Here is a 23966-nt window from a genome sequence, read left to right on the forward strand (position 1 = left end):
CGTCAGCCGCTATTTAAACAACATAAAATTCTAACACTTCCATAACTTCACATACCTACTTGAGGTGGCAATAATTGTTAAATCTAATAATCATTTAATCCCGCGCCTTTATGATTATAGACCATGTTAACACCCTTCTAAATCGGCATTATCAATTAAAAATAAGTATTGTATTTATAAAAATAAAAACAAAATTCACAACAAAATTCCTCTGCACTATAATGATTTGAATTTAAATTTATTCAGAAATTGATAAATGTTATTACAATATAAACGACTTTATTAATGACAAACTCAGATAAAAATGACAATAATGTAAATAATATCGATATAATAGTGTTACTTTATTTACTAGTTTTTGTTTTGTGGGACGATAGCATGATCTCAATTTAAATTTGCATACCCATAGCCAGTGAAACATGTTGGATTAAGTATTCTTATAACATCACATTGTAAATAATGTAAACTATTATTTTTGGAAAGAAATGATCTTTGTCTTTCGACTAAAGCATTTATAAAACATACTACACAACAATATTATTTTAGCTGTGATCGAAGATGTCGACCAAAAAAATTTACTAAGCGTCAGCCATGTTTTTACCGATGTTACATGAACAATGCAGCTGTTTTTATACAAGACAGCGTTTGCAAATCGGGATTTCAGGGGACACAAAAATGACTGTCATCGTTTAAAACTCCTTCTAAGCAAAATACTTGTCTTTAATTAACTAATTATAGGTATGGTAACTCCGGTAGTGTTGCTATGTCGCTATACATCAAAGGTGATTGTGTAGTCGAACACGAACGAAAGCAAAAATACTTCGAAACCATAACCAAAGCTACCTATTGTGGAAAGACCTTATCAAAGAAGTGAAAACTTAGTCAAAAATCAAACAAAGGCCCCATTTTCGACTCATGCTGACTCTACCCTCCCACAATATATACAGATTTAATTAACATCTTCGTCACATTACAAATAAGTATATATTTTTTTTAATATAAAAAAATATTAAGATTTTCCACAAATGGAAATGTCAATAAAAATTCATACAAAAAATAAGTACTTATTACACTGATATTTGTACTGGCCATCCGACCAATTCCGTCGAAAAGGCCACCCCGAATAATACCTGACGCAAAAATTCCCATTCACACTTGCAGTATTTTTGCATTGTGATGATTCAGCTAATTACATTGCATAAGTAGCCAAAAAATTATAATGCTGAACAGCACATTGGTTTTTACCGAGATATGGCATTTTGCCCATTATACTTAAATAATACTTAAAAGTTTTCAAAACTCAAAGGAAGGAAATGTTAAGATTTTTTTGGTATTCCTACATGTTCTGGGGAAAACCGTACATATTTGTTTAACAGATATCCGTATTGTAGATATATGTGTATTGTATCAATTTATAACTTTTATTTTTCCCCGAAGTGATCAATATGTCATCAAGATAAATATTTTAAAATTCCACTAACCGGAATTATTTCAATTTATATTAAGTCGAACAAATTGTCTGACTACGCACTCATAGTCATAGGTAATCATAACAAATATTATTATCGACCAAATAAAAAATAATCTAAGGCTGACATGTCCAACCAGTCGACCCATACTCAACGTGTAACATTATAAAAAATGCGATTCAACTACAACTGTTTGAATGAATCCTATTGTGTTATGCGCATTAGCATCTTATTAGAAAGTCATTTTAATCGATAGTGATTTGGCATTGGATACAGGATTTGGTGAAGGAACACTTTCGGCTTCACTTAAAGAATAGCGCTGGTAAAATTATCGTCCCATAATCATCATCCCCAAAGCCTGATGGCCTGATGGTTTTTTTCTTTTTTGTTGATCTATGGATAGAGACAATGTAAAAAACGCCGGAAAAAAAATAGTTCAGTCTGGCTGGCATAGCGTGCATTCTCAAGTATATTAGGTACTTGAGGAAAACCACAAATAAAATAAACCCATTGGTGAAAACCACATGAAAATCTCTATTAGTTCTGACTAGGAGTAGGTACTTAGATATGCCGCTTTTAGGTAATGTGTCGATGCATCAAAATCATTTATTCAGAAATTAGGCCTTCACAGGCACTTTTTCACGTCATATTCTAAATTACATGATATTTACCAAAGCTACAAACTACTAGCATTTCGGAACGACCACTGCTGAGAAGAAATGCTGAAAGAAACTCATTCAAACAGTGTTGGTCCCTATTATTCCAGAAGGGCTTACCATTTTCTAAATATAAATTTATGTAAAATAAACGGTTTTATAGGTCTGAGTAGGTATAACCGGTGATGGGTTTCATTCATGTGTGGATTTAAATGGGTGATAGATAACAGGTGGTATTGGCCGACTCTGGTTTTAACCCGAGTAATCACTTGGGTTGGTCAGGGCAAACTATTACATTTTATAAAAAGACAATTAGTCCATAAAGTATTGAAAGGACGAATAACACGTAGACGTAGCAAGGACATAAACCTATTTGACTCTTTGATTTCGCTAAAAAACCAAGAGAACATACTTACAAAATTATCTATACATCCTGTGCATTGTTCTGATCAATGTTGTCATTTGGTTGGTGTTATATCTTGCCTTAAAAGGAAATGGTAATTATGAATGGTAAGATCTTGGACGACACGTATGGGTCGAGTAATTTTTCCTCCCGGTTGGCCATGGCTCGTTCGACACATATGATACAAGGGCTCTGACGGAAAATCTTAGTAAAAAGTCAAATCTAATCTTCTTGAGATTAACCAGCGCTAGTCTACTCTATTAACACTAATAAAATATCTTTATTATATTAGTGGAAATAATGTACACTATGTAGCGTGTGAAGGGAAGAGGGTGTTATATTATTTCCTGGTCCAGTGCAAGAACCAGACGGTGGATCCTCCCAATTTAGGACCAGCACACCCAAAGAGGATGTGTTTGCTTCTGTTAATAAGTTTCCGTGTAAGGGTGGGTTAGGTATACCTACTTTGACTACTCTAGCGATTTCCAAAATTAATGCTGAGTGATCCCTTTTTATCTCGATGTTACAACTGGATCAAAATTCTGGGATGCGGGTCTTTTTGATTGTGAATGGGAAATCTATACTATTATTATACAGAGGTAAGCGTTTGTGAGTTGGTATGTTTGAGGCGGGTAATCTCCGAAACTCCCGAACCGATTTCAAAAATTATTTCACCATTAGGAAGGTACATTATCCAAGATTGCTATAGGTTATATTTTATCTCAAAATTCTCACGGGAACGAAGCTATCTAGTATTTTATAAAACAGAAAGTCTCAATTTCAAAGTACCTTACACTGTAAGTACAAACATTACAAAGTACGTTACATAAGGTGCAGATTTATGTTCAAAAGCTAGATATTTCCAACACATAGACTATGCAGAATGCTGAATTGCCGTAAGTTTTCAGGACTTGTTCAAATTTGTGATTTTTATTTTACGTAGTTTTTAGTAGGTATAATGAGACACTATGCAAGGGTTATTTTGTAACGAAACGAATACGAAATCGATTGGAATCCTACAAGTTATCGCTTTCACACGGAATAATATTAGAAGTCGGAATTCGTCTACACGGCCTTCTTCAGACCTTGCCTACCTGTATTGCGCTTACTAATAAAAGATTTCAGTGTCAACCGACCTTCTACTACCTATTTGAAGTGAAGCAAACGACATTGCACAATCGATCTAGTTTAGCTTTGCCACCATTTTGATTAGCAGAACAAGCCAAGCTTTCATGGGAAATTTGATTTGAATTTTAGACAAGTCCAAGCTTAAAACTATGAAATCCTATCATTTTCATAGTTGTTAAGTTTTCTTTTTGATTTAGTAAGTACATAGGCCACTAGTGCAACCATAGAACTTTATCTAGATTAACTTCTGTGAGTGCAACGTGCACACTAAATATATTAGCACAAAATAGCAGAGGTTTTCCACGATATAGTTGAAGGGAAATTTGTCGCGTCCACTCATTCATTCAGTCATTTTATGTGTATAAATATAGCTTTTACCCGCGGCTTCGCTCGCGTGAATTTCCCTAGGGAAATGTATGTTTGCCCGGAATAAAAATTAGCATGTCTTACTCCTTGTCTGTAAAGAAATGCAGATAGGTACGTAAACAGTAAAGCTACAGCGTAATTTTGATTTATTTTCCTACTAGACCCTCGTCTTTTTGGATTTAGAAATAGTACATATACGTCTTGGGCTCATTTAGCGGTGTATTAGTACCTTGGCTAGATTTTAAAATATTTTATGGAGACGCCTGCAAAACTTTTATAGTGCCAATCTGGACTTTGTGCACTTTCGTAACTAGTATTTACCTACATAATTAGCTACGAAAGGACACTCTGGACCCTTAATTTTGTGTTAACATAGCATTATAACTTAGAACCACCAAGAAACGGCGAACAATTATTTAGTTACTTCTCTATTACAAATAATCGTCGTCGTGGTGAGCGGATCCCACCATAGAATTGGACCGCTCCATATCCTACAATGGCTGTTGTTCGAGGCGAAGTGACACATAGCCTTGGTTGCCGATAGGCAAGATTAGCATTCCCATGTAGAGTTTGACGTCAACCCTCAAAGAGGGAGGTGTACATACGATGGTAATATCACAGCCGAATTTTCAAAATTTATTTTTTTTCCATTAATCCATGGTTTTGCAGGGTTACAGACCTGAATGCAACCGGTAGATACATGCGAGGATAAGAGAGGCCCCTTCAAATCCGGTATAGGTACCTAATTGGAACTGTCCAGGTTTTCTTAGAGTTGTTGTTTATGACCCATAACTACTTACATCTTATCACCGACACGTTACGTACAGAACTACAGACAGGGATTCTCTTTCTTTGCTTCGGTAAATAATCATAAATGTCTATTGTGAAACAACATTATTACGTGCTCTGCGGTTGGCCGTTGAACCAATAGCCTTTTATGTCGTATGACATCTCGCTGATTTGCTGAGTTATTATTGCAAGTAAGTAACAGTATTATCACCCACAAATTGTCATAACAACATCGGGTTCCACTAATTTCGGATAGATTAAGGAGAGATAGATTTTCAAACATTATAAGTTAATACTTTGGGCATCTTCGCATTGGCTCCAATCATGGAATACAATTTTGTAAATTAAATAAAATGAATGGAATAGATAATAGACGCACATTGTTTAGGATATTATTTATCAAAAAATCTTTTTATCTCCTCCACTTAACCACCACTTCAGACTATACTCCCCTCATCAAAATGCTTATTGAAAAATTGTCAGTCAGGTTCTGCTTGTTATTTAGGTTGCTTTATTCTATTTTCTCTTGCATGTGTCCAGACATTACATATCCAGATTTTCAAGGTATCTCAAACTCAACTTTGTATTTGAGGCAACGTTCAAATGACTTCAAGATCCTTTAGAAAATTTTTACCAAGAATTTAATTACTTTTTGAACACTACCCATAAAATCCTAAGTAACGTTGGTTTTCAACGTGTTTATATATTGCTAAAAATTTTATGTATTAGTAATCAGTGATTGACTAAATGCCCTTAACAATCCATGCCTAATTCCCTCCTAAGAGTAAGTAAACTAAGAATGAAACTTCTATTTTTCATTCTTAGTTTACTTACTCTTAGGAATGAAAAATAAAAGTTTCATTCTCAGTTTACTTACTCTTGGGAATAGGCTATAGGAATAAGAAGTCTGCTTTAGTTTAGTACATATAAAGCAATTTAAGTCATGCTAATTTTTGAAAATGTTTCGTAGGTAACCCTGGGCTATCATAGTGGAACACTAAGTACGTTTCGATCCCCTGGGGGACTGGAATAAGGATACTAGTGAAACACGCGGGTATTTACATGATTCTACTACCACATAACGATGATAAATCAACCAGTCTATAAACCTGCCGATTTTCTTTTTGTGCTGTTTGGTGCTCAATATTTAAAGCTCTAAGCAATTGCTTGTATCCATTAAACAAAGTTGCGAGCAAGAGCTAGTTCCTATATTTTATCGAGGTTACCTCACTTGTACGTATAATACAGTTATGTATCTAGTCCACATTTGCACCAGTTTGTCTCCATTGTGACTTATTGAATTTACCGTTCAGGTCGTTCTTGCTTTAGCGAATATGGCAAATAGTTATCATGTCGTCATTGAAACACGTATCTGGTATCTACAATACCCACCACTACCCGATCTAACGGTATTTAGTTCCTACCATTAGGTTTGTGGTGATACCTGCATATTTTTAGTTTTATTTATTGCTACTTGCCCTTACTTTTCATCGTCAACTTAATGACCTTACTTAAATGTTACCTTACATAACAGAAACTTAATTGACATTGATAGTTAAATAATGAACTCATTTCATTTAGATAGTCATTTAAACGTATTTGACAAATGTTAATGAAGTTTAGAATAAATATGTTCGTCTTAGTAATGCGACATAACTACCCAGTTATGCAAATATTTCTATAAGTTAACACGGAGTTAGGTGTCAAAACGACGAAGGAAATAACATTGATAAGCTGGATGAAGCGATCGAAGCGAGTTTTAATGGATTGGTCGGTACATGCGTCACGGTTACTTTCGCCACCTTTCGTTGCCATGGCCAGAGATCTGCGAGGCGACACTGCTTGCTGCGAACAAGTCACATTCATCACCTCCAAGGTCATCGCTAATCCGCGATCCTCACTTCTCATTATAAAAAAACTTTCGATTGCGATTCGACGTAAACATTGCGACGTGTGACAGTGGTATTTTATAAACTCAACACGAGTGGAACGTCACAATGGTCATAATAGCACCTGTAAAACGAAGCTATTGTTGTGTGTAATGTGTGTGGCGCATAGGACGGCAGTCATTTCGTCATGTAGAAAGAGCAGACGCAGCCCGGAACAGCTGTTTCGCTGCACCGAGCCCGGACGACGGGATTTTGAGCCTTGGTATTGGTACACCACCTCACTTACTTGCAAAGGATCCTCCAGAAACAACCGAAACTGCTGCCGTTTGGAACCTCACCAGCGTACGATATAGTCATGTCGGGAACAACTTAACACACTATAAAATTAATATTTATTTATACACACACACGTTTTGTTGGAGCTTGGAACGAGACACACGCGGAAAATTAAATACGTTTTAGAAAGTAATAAAAAAAGTTTTGTTGGCGTTAGTTACTAAGGAAGGCGAAGGGAAGTTATGATCAAAAGAGTTAACTTATTTAGTCACATTCTGATGATGTGTTATGCACTGCCTTCCCCGAATTGTTGTGTTATGAAGGAGGGGCGCGCGAAAGCACCGTGCGCGGAGCGGCGAGCACTGTGACTGATGAATGATACTCGCCAGGCTTGTTACTCAAGTTGCTCATTCGCTGTTTGTTCATGCGTGCCCGCCGCGGCGCCCGCGCAGCCTCTGCCCTGTTCCACGTCACCGCCTGCGCCGATAGATGGCGACTGCGCACAAGCAGCATGCCACGAAATGGATCATCATCACCATGAAATTTTATGCATGACATTCCAAGGGCGCCATGTATTTGTTAATTAAATCAGCTACATTTATTATACCTACTATATTATAATATTGAACTGTAATACTGTCTTAGCTCAGTATCTCGCCTGAAAACCTGAATGAAGCATTTATTTTTGTGGTAAACTCCTTCAGTTTTCAGAGTTATAATTAAAAGAAACACAACAATTTGATTAAATATTACTTTAGCGACTGAGCTTTATATTCTACTACTGGAGTGATGTTCAATGACTCATGTCACAACGATGGCGCCCGAAGACTAAAAAACAAATGGTAATTGCCAAGTTATTTGAATTCGTTTACAGTAAGAAAATGTACTATTCGTTACCACACAACTCATCATAATCCATACAAATAAATAAAATTGAAGCATATATGTATCTGTCTTTAATTTCATAATAACTGCATTTTTTAATTGCATAGTAATTAATAAAGCGTTTCCATTCCTAAACACTTTATTTGGACTGTCATTTGTTTGTTCATAGTAATCTTCAAAACCTATCCTATCAAAATCGGATATCGGATCGATATCCGATATCCGATTTTGATCTTCAGAGATTGGTTATAGGACACGTTGGCTAGAAACAGACGGGACAAATTGCAGGTAAAGTGTAGTAACGGAAAATGGAGCGAAAGTCAAAATTGAACTAGAGACGGAACATATTTCAATCAAAAAAGTTTTGCCAGTCCTACAGAATACGCGGTAAAGATAAAGATTTTACTTCGATTATTTTCTTGGAAGGGAAATTCACGCGAGCGAAGCCGCGGTCAAATGGTAGTATAAGTATTCTGCGTCTATGCTCGAAACATTAATATGTATGTACTAAAATACACTCTAGGTAAGTATATTTCATTGCAAAGTACAAGTACCTATGTGTATCATCATTGTTGAAGATGTACTGTCACGTACCCGAGTACCTATAGGTACTGTTAGATTACGTATCGGTGTATTTTACATTAATTTATGCAACTATTTACTGTTGTTGAAGATTAACTGCATATAAAATTAATAAACTTATATCTGGTTTACGAAGCCTGAAACACAGAGCGGGCTTTTAGGTATGCAGGGCGTAGCCAGCTGAGGTTGGGGCAGCAGTAAAAAATAATATATAACTAGCAAACTATACCCGTGGTTTTATCCTGGTTACTAAATAAGGTAATTGTTTCATACAAAAAGTTTTACACCCATCCAAATTATCCAAAACACTTTTGTATTTAGGTTTGATTAGGTTTCTTACAGGTGGTTACGCCCATGACGCAAGGCAAATTAAACTACAATATTAGAATTACAATTTTTTTAACTAAATAAAAGTGAAGTATGTTAAATGTACGTCGATAATTTGAAGATACAACTCTCAATTCTACCCTCACAGACTATATATCTATCTACTTATTTATCTACAACGACGAAAGGAAACTACAACGCATTACAACTACCTGGTCAATCAATAAATCTCATAACATATAGATATATTACACCAAAATTATTCGTTAACTATTGCTTTACGAACAGATCCGTATTATTTCTACATCAACTTATTATTTGAAGTATCACCAATGTTAATATACGTAGTTCTTATTCCAACACTGATATATGAAATTCTGAAAATATATCATATCCTATATTAATAAAATTTGTTATGGCATTAGTCGAAACTACTACCTAGTTATTGCCATTCAAAATGAACTTTATTAATTTGATATTAGAACTAGAATAATTTTAAAATAATAATAACATATTATAACTATTATCTACTGATAATAGCTGAAACAACTGATTCGACGTAATTCTAAGTAGATGAAAGTAATAAATATTTATGTATGTACATAGTATACCAAATATCAATACCAATGTAGAAATTATACGAAGAAAACTAGAGTGCCGACTGATCTGTCTGTATAAGCTGACCAGCTTTTACGTCACAGATCAAACGAAACGTTGTTCCTACAAAAAACGCCCCTTCGTATGATGGTGCAAATATACACGTTTAAACTACCATTTAAAGTTTTAAACTGTCGGTGCATCTCGCGCCTAAGCATTTGAAAAAATATTCTAATATTCGTTCATATATATTCCTTTTATTAAATCATGTCATACAATTAAAAATATTAAAGGAGCAAAAGCTTAATTAATTTTTGTATTATTTGTAATGACTTCAATATTTTATTTTGCTGTTAATAATTTAAAAGGAACGGAAATATACGTGAAAATATAGATGTTTGTCAATACAAATACCTATACAAGTACTCTTCATAAATATTGTTATTAGTAGGCGAAAATTCATTACAATTTAATATGTAATAATGTCGTTTGCTAAACATACGATTGGGCAATTTTTGTGGCAACGGAATTACTTATCAATAAAGATGGAAAAGTTCGATAAAGTAAGTTTGTGGTACTTATTACAAATGTCTTGAAAATTTTCGGACATAAATTTTGAAAAATACATATAGACTTGGACTTGGTGTTTATGCCCATGTATTATAAAAACACCAACAAAAATAAAGGCGGTACATCTTATATACTTAATAAGTTTTTGAACGATTTGGTGGTTCAGAAGTATAGCGACAATTATATAAGATTTTATGTTGAGATTGAATTGAGAGGTAGCAATTAAGTAAGCTATAGTAACCGGCGGCCTTATGTTGAAATGTATTTACTACACACAGAAATGTATTTACACCAGATATGTATTTACTATCTCTTTCTGGCAAAACGAAACACGTTTAAAAATAACATTATATTTATGTGACTGAAGCATTTTATATAAAAAGAAAACATATCACGCAAGAAAAAACCTAAAAATATATCTATGAATGATGGTCACATACCCATATCAATAATATTTGTTTATTGAATGACTATCATTGAAACTATGAATGATGAAGCTAATTGTCCAACTGCAATCATGGTCGTGGCATTGAATCTTTGATTTGTATTCTATAAAGAGTATCATCTGGAATATAGCGATACATCAACAGACATCTAATATTCCCGATATTTAGTTACGATTTAAGTAAAAAATACGTAGCTATGATATAATCGAGTTTATTTTTGTCTCAAGATGACAGTTTCTACTTCTGATTTTCGACACAATGTTAGGAGAGTATTTATCAAAGTCAAACGACTATACAACTATTGAGCTATTTTAATACAAATATAATATGATAATTATACTTGCAAATTATATCACTACTGAGTACTTTATACACTGTAAGAGATCCTCCAGAATTAGAAGTTTTGTGCTGAATAGCTACAAGAGAACAACTTCAATAAGTAGATATAGCACAGAAATGAAACTAAAAGGATATTGTATTGTCTAATAAGTAAATATCCTCAAATTGAAATCTAGCTTGAAATAATTAAACCGAAATCTTAACAAAATATATTTACTGATCAGATCACATGATGGGAGTTCATTACGAAAACAAATAAAAAATTTGCATCTTCACCAACTATGCCTGCACAATGTGAAAGGAAAACGAGGAAGAAAATCTACTTAGAAAAAGTAGTAGAACAAGATCACGTGGATCTGCTTTCTTTTTTGTAAATGATCCTCTTGCACTTTTAACTTCAAGAATAAATAAAAGCGTGACAAAAAATTATCGAACTTCTCCATCGCACGGTCACAGTTCGCCACGATCTGCCGGAAGGACAACGAACAAATTAGATCGTATAAAAATATGTACCTCTTTGCAAAGGTTAACCTTTTGAACGCCAGCCATTGTGACGCGGTCGCACCCACCGCGCCAGTGCCATTCAAAATGTTAATCTGACTAACTCCAATTTAACGTTACCTAAATCTATCCAGTAATCTAAAATATATCCACACGTACCGAAAATATTGACAGATAGATCACATTGGACATACAAATTAAATATATAATAAAACATATATAATAAAGAGAAAACAATAAATCAAAACTTAAGAGTGATTCGATGTATGTATAGTTGCAAATTTGCCAGTTTGAATCAATTTAGTAACAAAAATAGTACCTGAAAAAATTCTCGATTGTTAACTAAAATCTATTGAATTCTTACTATTTGACGATTATTAATTAAATATGATAGGAGAGAAAATTGGATCACAAGAATTATCTTAACGCGTTGTGGCGCAAAGGATAAGTATAACAGCTAGACTAACTAAACAGTTCCTCGGTGGCCCTTTCGACATCCCAGCCGTAGGCGGAGAGGGCAACTCTGGCGGATTGTTCGTCGACGCCCATGTCGGTAAGCATGCGCACTTTGTGGTCGAACTCATTGATGATCGTCGGCCCGCCGGCGTACACGTTAGTCCAATGCCTGGCCGTCATCTTGAACAGTTGTGGGTTTTCTAAGTATTGCTTGGCCACGACGGCATCCTGCGGATCGTTGGGCTCGGCGGCTGAGAGCAAAGCCTGGATGGAAAGCAGGACCGTGCGCAGAGTAAGCGCGGCCGCCCACTGGTCTTTGAGGATATCTAGACAGATAGCCCCCGTCACGGAGGACACGTTAGGGTGCCAGATCTTGGTGACGAAACGAATCTGTAATAAAACATGGATTTTCAAGTACTGATTTAGCTTTATTTTCGATAGGTGATTGTGTAATAAGGCTTGACTAGATTTAACAATAGTATTAAAGATTGTACCAGATTTTGTGGTACTTCAGGAGGAGGGCAGATCTGGCGACCTGTGAAAACAGGTTCCTTGGGCATCTAGTTCAGGCACCAGATTTCCGCAACCATGGTGAATAAAATCTTCATCATTATGTATATGTGTAACAATGTTTTTCTATGTTGTACAGACAAAATAAAGACTTTATTGTAATGTCTGAAATGAGTTCAGAGAAATGGTATGTATAGCACTGTTGGTTGATATTTCATATTAGGGAATTTTAAGTTTTTAAGCGAAGCCCGGGCTGCAACATACCACAATCAGGAATTAAACAGAAAACATACTCAGATGAGAGAAATTAGCCTACCTTCATGTCCCATTTTTAGTCAATTTTTAAGTCAATAAATAATAAAAACTTCAAAATAAATTTATGGATCTCTGAGTTAATATAACATTAATAGTTGAAAGATATGGTCATTATATGATTTGAAACATTTTCCTTCACGGAAGTAGGTTGCAGGTTGTTGATGAATACTACCTACAATACATAAGTCTGACACACTCATGTGACAATAGTAGGAATCGAACGACCTTTCATTTCACCTAAGGGAATCTAATATTACATTTTAGTCTAAGCAGGAAATATCTAATATTTTCAACAATAAAAAAATATTTAGGAATTAAAACATTTTTTCTAGTCAATATCTGTTGTGCCTGTGTGTAATGAAAATATCTGACTTAATCTATCTATTTTATGGACAATATATCTACTGAGAATGATCAGCATAATGTTTGTTTTCGAAATTGCTCAATATTTATATGTATATGAAAAATGTGTGTAAAATATAAATATCTTACCTTAGGAGGGTTGAAGGGGTAAGTTTCTGGTACTTTGATCTCCAGTAAAAATGTGCCGCCTTCATATGGTGTATCCGGCGGCCCGCCAATCTCACCTTTCAGCTCTGTCCAACTATTATTTGCTAGTTCTATTTTTATTGAACCATTCGCCAACTGAGAACAAATATTGAGTATCCCATAAGTGTCAACAGCCACTCTGCTTTTCTACTCCTAAATTATAAAGTTGTGATAAAATTTATATTACCAGAGTTTCAAATTTATGACCAAATAGGAATAATTATACAACTGTGGCAAATGTCGAGCCTTTACACAGTGTAGGATTCCAAAGAACAGCCATTTAAATACAATAAATAAAGTAGATGACAATAGGTGAAATTTTGTTAATATAACTATTCCATTTTATATTCCTCTATCCCTAAAGAAAATGTACTGGATACATACATTGACCTAACTTCAAAAGTCCAAATTTAAGGTTAAGGTTTGCCAAGATGTCATGGAGAGCAGCATACTGGGTAGTTAAGCTTAGGGACAAAGTCCATAACACCAAATTTCTTGCTTAAACAGGAATCTAACACAGCTTATACAAGAATGGGACTAGGCTGGCCAAGTATATTGAATACCAAATACTCGTTGGCAAAGATAGCTATGTTGTAAATCCCAACAGATGGAGGTGGAGACCAGGTAAGACCAGACAGCGAGATGACTCAAGACAGTTTCCACCAAAACTGGACAACTACAACACAGGATGGAGGGAGGCCTTTGCCCAGCAGTCAGACACCACATGGCTCTAAATTAATAATTACTATACAAAGGGCTTTACATTCATAGAATCATTTATGAAAAAAAAAGTGATTGTGGCAATGATTTCAAAGACAAAAATAAAATTACAGTTTTTTGGACTCATTTATATGTCTACTTCTTACTAAATCACTGAAGTGACATCAAAAACAGGTAGTAAATACCTATGTTAGCAAAAAAGCTATGTTTGTTTGATATTAAATATTGTGTTTAGAGTGACGTTGTTACAAAATTGTAGGTTTTTATGATGGTTGAGTTTATTTAATATTGTTTTAATGGAATTTTCAATGGTACAGGTACATATTGCAGTATTTTATGAATTATCACAATGATCTTAATCTATTTTGTCTAGATTAAAAATATTTTTACAATACTCTTACCTTGTGATCTACCCTATTCTTATTTTGCAAAGCAAGTAGTCTGGTCATAAAAGAAAAGGCCACTCAACAAAATTTTAAGATAAATTATATTATGAGACTTCTAGCATGTCTTCACATCCGAAAATGAAACCATGAGCACACAATGATGACAATCGGAGAGTAAAATTCCTTGGCTGCATGAAGATACAATAACCTTTCATTGATGCAATTTTCACTTCTTTGATTTTTTAATGATTTATGTTATTGTTTGGTAACATAAATCACTAAAATATACACTCTTCAGTTCTAGCATGTGGTTGTGTAACTGCTGATAAGTCTTCTATTGATGACAGTGCATAAAGAATTAAATGTTTGGGAACATAATGAAGAGATTACCTTTTTGGGAACATAATGAAGAGATCCTAAATTAATATTTAGGACAATATTAAAAAATCTGCTTTAAGATATTTAAAAATCTGCTTAAACAAAATTTACAAGTTTGTAGGAAGTCACTCAGTCTTGTTTAGCTATAGATAATTCAACCATGTGAAAATCAATAGCACCTGCCTAAGTCCAGCATCTGACTTCTCGTGAATTCTTATTGGATGAGGTTATAAAATAAAAATGAAACCAGATGTCCGTATGTACCTACACAGATAGACATTCCTTATTATTTTTTTTACTACCTACTCAAGGAAACCTGTGAGCATTAATAATCAAATATGAACACTAAAATCATTCAAATTAAGACCTTATAAATTTGGCGTAGGTACGCAAAAAGAGGTAAACAAGAAATGGTGACAAATAAAAAAAATTGCTGAATCACGAAAAAATATAGTACATTACAGTGATAAGGGCGCATGCAACAAAACCATAATAAAAAGCCTTCAAAGTGCTTTGTATTTGCACTTTGTACTGCAAAATTAAAATGTTCTTGCAAAAAATGACAAAAACTGCAAGTAAGTGCTATCATAGCAGTTGCATATTTTTCACAAGGCGTTAGATAATTTTAGTAAATTCTCTCACCTCTTCACTTTTCATCACTTCTTTAATTTCTCTCTCGACACGTTTGGGGGCTATGTTAGCCATTATTTTGTTATTGTTTGTTCGAGAATACGAAACACAAAATAAAAGATGTCGAGTTCACAAATGAAGGCAGGCAGCTTTTCGTGTTTTCACTTCAGTTCAGTTTTGATTTGACGTCTTTGTCCAGTCCAGTTTATTATGCGCTCTTGCCAAAGAGCTAGGTAGGTACGTCTACTATTCAGTCCTTGCATGCGCAAAATTGACAAAATTATCATTGTACTTATTTTCATATCCTTTTCCTGACTGAAATAATACACAACTCATTCCAAAAATATATAAGTAACATTATACATTAAAAAAAACATTTATTTGAAATAAAAATGTACATTTATTTAATTTTAAATTTAATTGGAATGGCAGTATATCATTGAACATCATGTCTAAAAAAAAAATTGGTGTTGCTATATATGAAACTAAAATTACTCCTAAAAGTGACGTTATTTTGTCTATGGTAGCGACGTTGGTAGAAATACGTTCATTCGCCTCGAGACAAAATCATAGATAACGTCTTCGTCAGTCTTCAGAAACGCACTCATTTTCAGTAAAAAGCTCTTGCTATGGTCGATTAGAATGTAGGTGTTTTATTTGTATTCCATTCATTTTGAGTCTTACATTGTTGTATTATAACTAAAAGTGAACGTAGAATGGTGAATTACGAACAAAAGTTGAGGTGAATTGACTTTTATTGTGCTTAAACTTTAGAAATGGCCAGTGAATCAAACAGTGTAAGGACAAAGTTATGTTAATGCTCTCCCCATGTCACCGGGTTCCACCTATGTACCTGGCACTTGAAGGTGCGTTGCATGGCTGTTTATGTATTTAGTTGAATTAGAAAGCTATTAGTAACATGGTTTACTATGTTATTTAGCACAATGTTTTTATGTAGCCCTCTTTGTTCGGTCGTATTGACCAACGTAAATAAATAATTATTCTCGTTTTCTATAGGAGTATAAAAATCCTACGCTGTTCTCCATTTACCTTTTTGATTATGACTACACTGTTCATTTGATTCATTCATAGTTTTGTTTTGGATAATATTTTGAAATCGGCGATTTAATATATAACAACATATTGTTTCAGTTTTTGAATATCTGGACCTAATTTATGTATGAAAATGATTGATTTCATCACCAATTTTAAAAAATAATATCATATTTCAATTTCAAAAATAATATATATAAATAATTCAATGTTTATTTATTATTAAAGTAAGTTCCTTGAACTTATGATTAAGATTGATAACTACATAGTTACCTACAAAATAATGATAAATTATGATTTCTTTCTTACACAAATTCAAAATAAAAATGGTGTCACATAATAATTATATGAAATAGTCACAAAATTCTGTGAGAGTGCGTACCTACTTATTACATTAGCCTTATTCTCTATGTTTGTTCAATATCCTTAAAATCACTTCAAAATATTTGATGTTCCACCCTCAAAATATAAAGACATATTAGCTACTGATAGCCACATTACCTAAAGATTCAAAACATGTAAACTCAATCACCAAATCACATCCTGCACCTAAACTTTATTTTCTTTGTCTGGAATGAGCTCAGGTGGTGGTGTTAATGATAAATATTTAATAGTGTCGTATTGGGAGGTAAATCCTATGCCAGGAAAGAGTAAAATGGAAAATAGTCCATTGACAAGAACCTCATTTTTAAATTTATTGATTGATGAAACATTTTAATCACTCCCAATTGTTGGCCTCTGCCTGTTGTGCCAAGTATAGTACTTATAACTATACAGGGTTACTGGTATAAACCTTCCACAAAATCACGAATCACGAAAAGTCATAGAATAAAAGTTGTTTTGATGTTCCCAAGTAATCTATAGGAGGTTTTGCATTTGATACCAGTAACCCTGTATATTCTAAATACTATCCTCATAAAGAAAACAACCTCTACCTTAACCCATTCAGCTTAAAATCACATGTCCCTTATCCTAGTATGTTTCAGTGATACCTTATACCACCATTTCCACTGTTTCCTAGGGTCTCAAAATGGATTATGGTGTACATTTTTTTATACTATTGAGCAAGCAAACAAGCATGCGGCTGATTGACTGGGGTCGTCCGGGTTGGAAATGGTCACCTCAGCCTCGAAAAAATGCTTAGTGAACTATTAATCTTTCATGAACTAATGCAGGTAATAGTATTATTACTTATAATAGTTTATATTTAAATTTTTAGCATGCAAACTCGAATAATCAGATCAGTGAACACCAATATGATGTTACTCATACCGCACTAATTTTGACATCATAGGGCCCTTCATTTGAAGGAGAATTCAATTGAAGTAGTAAAAAGTTATTACTTTTTCGTAAACTGATAGTAGAACTAAAATAGTTAAGTAATTTAATATTTAATTCTAATAAATATTGAATTGCTATTAGACTCGTATTTTATATCAAAGCGCTTCACAGAAATTAGACCTTCATGGATGCTTTTTCACATCAAATTTAAAATTATGTTAGTAATTATTCAAAAAGCTCCAAACTACTGGCATTTTGGACCAACTACAGCTGAGAAGAATTCACTTTATTTACCATTATTTACAACACTGTACACATTTCTGTAAATGATATATAGCGTAACTATACAAGCCAAGTCACTATTACATAGTATAAAATCAAAATCGCTATTCGCCGTCTGTCTGTCCCTATGGTTTTCACGTTGTTAATAGATGGTGTTATTATTCCTGAGGAAGGTTTGAGTGTATAATTTATTATGAGTTTACCCGAGCGAGGCCGGGACGGGCCGCTAGTTTTTAAATAAAGTGCGTTGATTAGGGCTCTCACCTCCACAAACGTGTTTGCTGCTCAAATGATGGTGCCCAAGTTGCAGAAAAAAAGTTTGTATTAAAAATAATGGGTTTTTGGTGCTTTGGGTGCTTTTTCACCAAGTATAACCTAAGCAGCTCAGCTACGAAGATGATTTGAAATTTACGGTCTGCACTGATGCTCAGATTTGCAGTTATAAGCTACAAATATGCGCAGCTGGACCTGGTGATACTAAGCTACGAAAATGCGTGGAGTTGTTCAAACATCAGCATTATTTCAATTGTTATTGTTAAAAAATAAGACAAAAATAAATAAAATGTTCATGGGAACAAAAATAACAAAATATGATTCAACGTCAAACGTATCTTTATCGTTAAACATGGTAGGCGTGTCGTGTCATCTTAACAAGACACTTAGTATATTTTTCAAACGTTTGACTAATTTGCCTGTGGGACTAAAAGTTAACAATGTACTTATGCTCACAAACGAGACTGCAACGTCGGTGGAAACTCTGCAAAACTGAGCCTTGACAGCACCTCGTAATGACATTCGTTCTATTGTTATGCAACAATAGCCGTGCTTTTGTTTCAAGCTTCAAGTGATTTACCTACCTGCATCTGCAAACGAGGCGACCATTTATATTATGTGTCTTCGGAATGAAAAATATTGCATATTTTGTGAAGTAGTTCGATTTCAGATAATTGTTCGATTATAAAAAAGAAATCTATTCTACTAATAACAGATCATTTCCAGTAGAAACATGTCTATTCTCGATCAGTTAATTTCTGTCTAGAGACGAGTCGGTCATTAGGTAGAAAATACCTTTGTTCCTTTTTCATAATCTAATCTATAATCATAAATGGTTGTGTATCTTGTAAAGTAATATTCTTTACTTATATATGAACTCATATTTGAAACAGGTGGATGGTTTTCCATGAATATCGTTAAAATCGACTTGACTGCCCGAATGTACATAGATAGGTGAAGTTAAAAACCAAATGGCGGCTATGAGATTTTATAATTAAGTACACTAGAATTTCACTTCTAAACAAAGAATTGAAAAATCTTAATCATTTTATCGTATATTCTGCTTCTCTTCCTTTTTTCTTCATCTTTGTTGCCTTCTCCCTTTACTTGTGGCCTCGAACTTAAGAATATTATGCATGACTGGTAAAATTTATTTGATTAGTATCGACTCCCGACTTAAGTTCAATTTCCCGCTACGATTTTCGCTCCGTTTTCTTATGTGTTTCGTCGTTTCCATTTCATTTAAACTTCCACCTAGGGTTCCCAACTATTCTGCTAAAAACAGTATTATACTGTTTTTCACTAAATTTTACTTTTTACTGTTCAACAATAATAAAGTATACAAATTACAGTTTTTCAGACGCTAACACATATTATTAAAAAAGAAGGGGCACTCCGTCAGTGCAGCGCAGCTACGAAATTACAATAAGGAGTTTCGGAATGAGTCTATTAATGTTAAATATATGTAAGTCTGGCTGGCCTGACGGCTGATACTGACACATGCAAGTGCCTGTGTGCATGTTTATAAGTTGTGCAACAAACACTAAAAAGTGTGTGTTATATTATTAATTTAAAAATATTTATTTATTAATTAATTAACTATTAATTAAAAATAAAATACTGCTATTTTTTCTAAAATACTATTTATTTTGCTGCTCAGACCTAAATATACTTTATTTATAGTAATAAAGTTGGCATCCCCACTTCCACCTGCTACTTACATTTTGAAAATTGTATACCTTCATAGGTATGCAAGTTTCAAAATTCACTTAATGGATTATTATTTTTGTTAAAAATTTCATCTCACTTCAAAAATTACGATGTTCCATACAAATTCGCCACCCCCATTTGAAGCCCCTCAGGAAAAGAATGTTTACAAAGAACCCTTTACCTTGAAAAATTTCGAAATTCTCTTTTCTTCTCAGTTAACATGTAGGCGGGTGTTTTTATGTAATTCCTTGTAAAAGATTTCCATTCCCTCGTCTCTGCTGCTTATTATTTTATATATTATTATGCCCCGAGCTCCCAATGTTTCTCCAAATTTCATTAAATGCCGTCCATTTTGTGTTAAAAGAGTAAAAAAACATTACACATGTCCATAAACATTCATTTGAAACGTAGTAAAATCATCACTTTCGCGTTCATAACCATATACATGGACAATACTTTACGACACACACTAAGCACTAGTTAAACTTGTATCGGATGGACACAAACACAGGACCGAGCATAGCACACCCAGAACCGGGAACCGTAAACAAATATCTGTGATCACGAATAAAATGTTTGCCCGCGCTGGGAATCGAACTCAGGATAACTACACAGTACACAGTTAGCTCATATTATTTATTTGATCATTCAATGCTAAATTTACTAAGCACCTTATAGCTAAACCCAAATTCATACACATTTATGTTTCTGAATATTAATTAAATGCAGCTTAATATACATTATTAAAAGCTTCTTATCGTTGTACACTGTATTAATTTATACCCGTCGCTTCAATGAACGCAGTTCCCGTACCTCCCGTACTAAAATTTAGATAAGATTCAAGATAGATTTTAGCGAAAACTCCAAACATACTTAGGACAAATGTAATCGCACGGCAAAATAGTGCGAAAGGTTTCGATCCGAGTGTAGTACTAGATATGCGTTATGCCGGCTATACACTATCCCTGAATGGTTTGCCAAACTGATTTGGCGTACATTGTTGGTTTTAAATTGCGGTAAATATGAAACTCGCATATGAACTACGCAATGTTCTTTCATTTAGGTCTGAGTTCGGCAATAGTGAGTTTCCAGCATTAGCTCTAAAGCTATGCTAAATGCTAATCACGCTAGGGCCTCGTCGCCGAGATCGCGATCCTAGCATTTGAAGAAAAACACCTTAGAAAATGGCTCCGATATATTTTTATTGTTTTTGTTATTTATATTATTTAAAACCATTAACAGTTCATTATGTATATATATGTACAATAAACCTACGTGATAAAAGAACAAAATTTTCAACGAAAATTAGTCTAGTACTTGGCATTTTAGCAAATGGAGCGTGAAGCCGAATACGCGTTTACGTACGCGTTCATTTTTCGCTTTTGTTTGCTACCGTTTTGCCGTGAAGTCTGTAGCACACTTTGTATCTGCCTTTGTGTATAAGACAGACTTTGTTCCTTATTGTTATGCTTAGTTTATACAAAAAATAATAAAAAACTTTTCAATACGATTATTAGGCCTCACAACCTAAAACCATTCATTTTTCAATATTAATTTATTAATTACCTATTAATAATATCTTCAATTTAATTACTTTCAATACTTTCAACGTAGAAATAAGTGAAGTGTCACTTATACGACATATATGTCGAGATAGTGATCTCGACTGCAACAAATTGATTGATTAAAAGCAATAGTGGGTTTCCTCTGCATTTATTTAGTACTATATTTTTGAGAGAAGTTTCATCTTTGTTTAGCGGGAAAATATCAGAGATGGAAGTGCATTGCAATGCAACGGCGCCGGCGCGCAGCCGAGACGAGAGCGGCGAGCGGCAGAGTCATATCGCTAGGCGTCTAGCATTCGCTGCACCAGTACGCATTTCTGCCATAGCCGGTGCAGTACAGCTGTGCTCCGGCCCGGCTGTGAGCTAGCGGGTACTTATGTCCGTGCAGCTACGGTGTACAAACACTTGCTGTGCGTTTCGCGCGTATTAGCTCCAACTCTCCGCTTAGGCCTTCCACCTTCAACTTAGGGTCAGTATTTTTATTTAGGGTTAGTTTCTTTTAATTCTTTGAAACTTTCTTTCATTTGCATTTAAATTTTTAGAATGTTTTACAAATCATGAAAAACATACAACAAACTTTAAAGACCGAAAACTTCCTTTAATATTACAATTCACATATTTTCATTGTATATTGTAAGGCTACTCGGTAGTTTTTTTCAATATGGCCTAAATTTTCGTGGAGCCCCAACAGATGTTTTGCCAGCCCTAGAGCTCTGTTGACCACTCTTTGAGAGTGTGTTTGTTGTCAATCAAAGTCAAATTTTACTTTTTATTTTGATATACTTACTAAGAATAGTATCTGATAATACGCAGTGGACTTAAATGTGTATAGCTTAATATAATCCTGGCCTGGATTGTTTTGTTCTAAATTTAGATACACTGCTATAAGACGAGTGTTAGTTTGTTTACTCGTAAATGGTAAACTGTGGAGGATCTGTTTTCTTTTTCTGAACACAATGTTTTTTGTTTACCACTAGGATGTAAAGTGGAATAGTATTTGTTTTCAATAAGAGTTATAAATATCCGATGTAAAATTGTAATTAATTGACATGAGAAGAAATTATGTTAGGTTGAAGATTTTGAAGCGTAGTGTACATTCCAACTTTAAAATTTATTTGTACTACCATCGCCAAGCTGTTATTAAAAACTACTTACACGAAAGCCACTGAGATACGATTTATTACGATCACAGAATCTTCATAACACTCCCTTACCTATGTTCCTGGGTGGTTACACTTACTTATTCAATACTTCCTCCCTGCCTACTCTTTCTAAACGAAATTCTCGTAGGTAACTAAGACTACGGGTAATTTTTTATATTACATTTTTGAAAAGCAGCTATGCTAAAAACGTCAAACAACGTCAAACCTTACAAAAATGTTTTTTCTCCACAAATAGACTGATCAGTTGAGTAGGCTTGAGTGGTAGAAGATTATATATAGATTTGTGTTTTAATTTATTTACGAAGTCGTATTTCGTATTGATCATATTGAAAAGTACCCTGCAACAAAATATATTTGGAATATTATTTTTATTTTGTTTTATTAAATTCTTAAATGGCGGTTGTTAAAGTTCAATTTAGTTGTTATTTATTTGTGTTCATTTTATTATTTTTATGAATAAATAAATTTCAACTTGAAAAAAAGGGATTCTAACGTAAATTGCTGTTTTTTCTTATTTTATTGTTAAGTCCTGTATAAATTCTAGTTTTTATTTATTGTCGCTTGCTAAAGACGTACATTTAGTATTGGTTAAAACTGATAAAATCAGAATTTAGTTACAGACGGTTTTTTCACGTCAAATTTTATATATTAATTTCTCAAAAAGCGTATCTCACGCGGCTTACCTATTTGTTATTTTAAATAATTCACTCCTTATCACTTTATCTCACCTTAGAATGATGTAAAACACTCCGGTCTGCGGGCCCCCGCTCATCTCAAAGCCAAGCCGTAATGGCTTTGGGGTGGGCCGCCCAGGGGTCACATAAATGTTGTCGTATTAACCATGCACCCTTTCGGTAAGAAAGATGCACGTTGCAATATTTTCTTTCGACCTTGTTAATTTAATTATCGTACAACACATTTACATTTACGACATTGGATTAATTTTATGTGTTGACCCTTGATAATTTGCTATAATACAAAAGTGAATGTTTTTTTAAAATTATATTAAAGCTCGCTTTGATTTTGATGAAATTTTGGACGAAATTGCTTTCGAGGTTGTGACACTGCGAAGCCCGAAGGTCTGCTCAAAATCATCTGATTTCCACGGGAAGATGAAGTGGTCGAAACCAAACGTCGGACTAACTAACAATCATATTCCCAAGGGAGAGCGGTATATTAGGATAATTAGTTCGCTTTTCGCCGTATAGACGTACTACAGGTTTCGATTCCCGCATCCTTAAGTTTAGTACTAATATATATATATATATATATATATATATATATATATATATATATATATATATATATATATATAAATTCGTGACGCATGTAGTTCAATTTCATCAAAATCAGGCTTTCAAATTACAATAAGTTATTCATTTATATATTTTCTAAAATAAGTTATATAATTACAATAATATTTAATATTCCAAATCGAAACTACTTACGGGTTTATCCGTTATTCTTGGCCA

At 33.9% G+C, this 23966-nt stretch overlaps 3 protein-coding genes across 6 annotated transcripts in view; 1 reads left to right on the forward strand and 2 right to left on the reverse strand.

The window, feature by feature from the left end:
- Best2 (Bestrophin 2) overlaps nucleotides 1-7439 on the reverse strand; it is a 31779-nt gene extending 24340 nt beyond the window's left edge. The window contains exon 1 of one of the 2 annotated variants that reach the window (XM_053767690.2): nucleotides 6987-7439. In XM_053767690.2, coding sequence (XP_053623665.1) covers nucleotides 6987-7057 — 71 coding nt within the window. In that variant the 5' untranslated portion in view covers nucleotides 7058-7439. The remainder of the gene's footprint in view (nucleotides 1-6986) is intronic. The other variant, XM_053767691.1, reaches the window with a different exon arrangement.
- A 1386-nt stretch (nucleotides 7440-8825) lies between these two features.
- On the reverse strand, nucleotides 8826-15403 carry Ubc4 (Ubiquitin conjugating enzyme 4). Its single transcript, XM_053767694.2, has 3 exons — nucleotides 15180-15403; nucleotides 12997-13149; nucleotides 8826-12069 (listed from the first exon to the last, which is right to left on the reverse strand). Exons 1-3 carry the CDS (start codon nucleotides 15240-15242, stop codon nucleotides 11686-11688), a joined length of 600 nt encoding a protein of 199 aa, XP_053623669.1. The 5' UTR covers nucleotides 15243-15403; the 3' UTR covers nucleotides 8826-11685.
- A 332-nt stretch (nucleotides 15404-15735) lies between these two features.
- Nucleotides 15736-23966, forward strand: part of LOC128683208 (discoidin domain-containing receptor 2-like) — a 58635-nt gene continuing 50404 nt past the window's right edge. For 2 of the 3 annotated variants that reach the window (XM_053768557.1, XM_053768559.1), the window contains exon 1: nucleotides 15736-16033. The gene's annotated coding sequence lies outside the window, so the exon portion shown is untranslated. Of the gene's footprint in view, nucleotides 16034-21651; nucleotides 21801-23966 lie in introns of those variants that run through there. The other variant, XM_053768558.1, reaches the window with a different exon arrangement.

The sequence above is a fragment of the Plodia interpunctella genome, chromosome Z (genome assembly GCF_027563975.2).
Source record: "Plodia interpunctella isolate USDA-ARS_2022_Savannah chromosome Z, ilPloInte3.2, whole genome shotgun sequence".
NCBI classification, from domain to species: Eukaryota; Metazoa; Arthropoda; class Insecta; order Lepidoptera; family Pyralidae; genus Plodia; species Plodia interpunctella.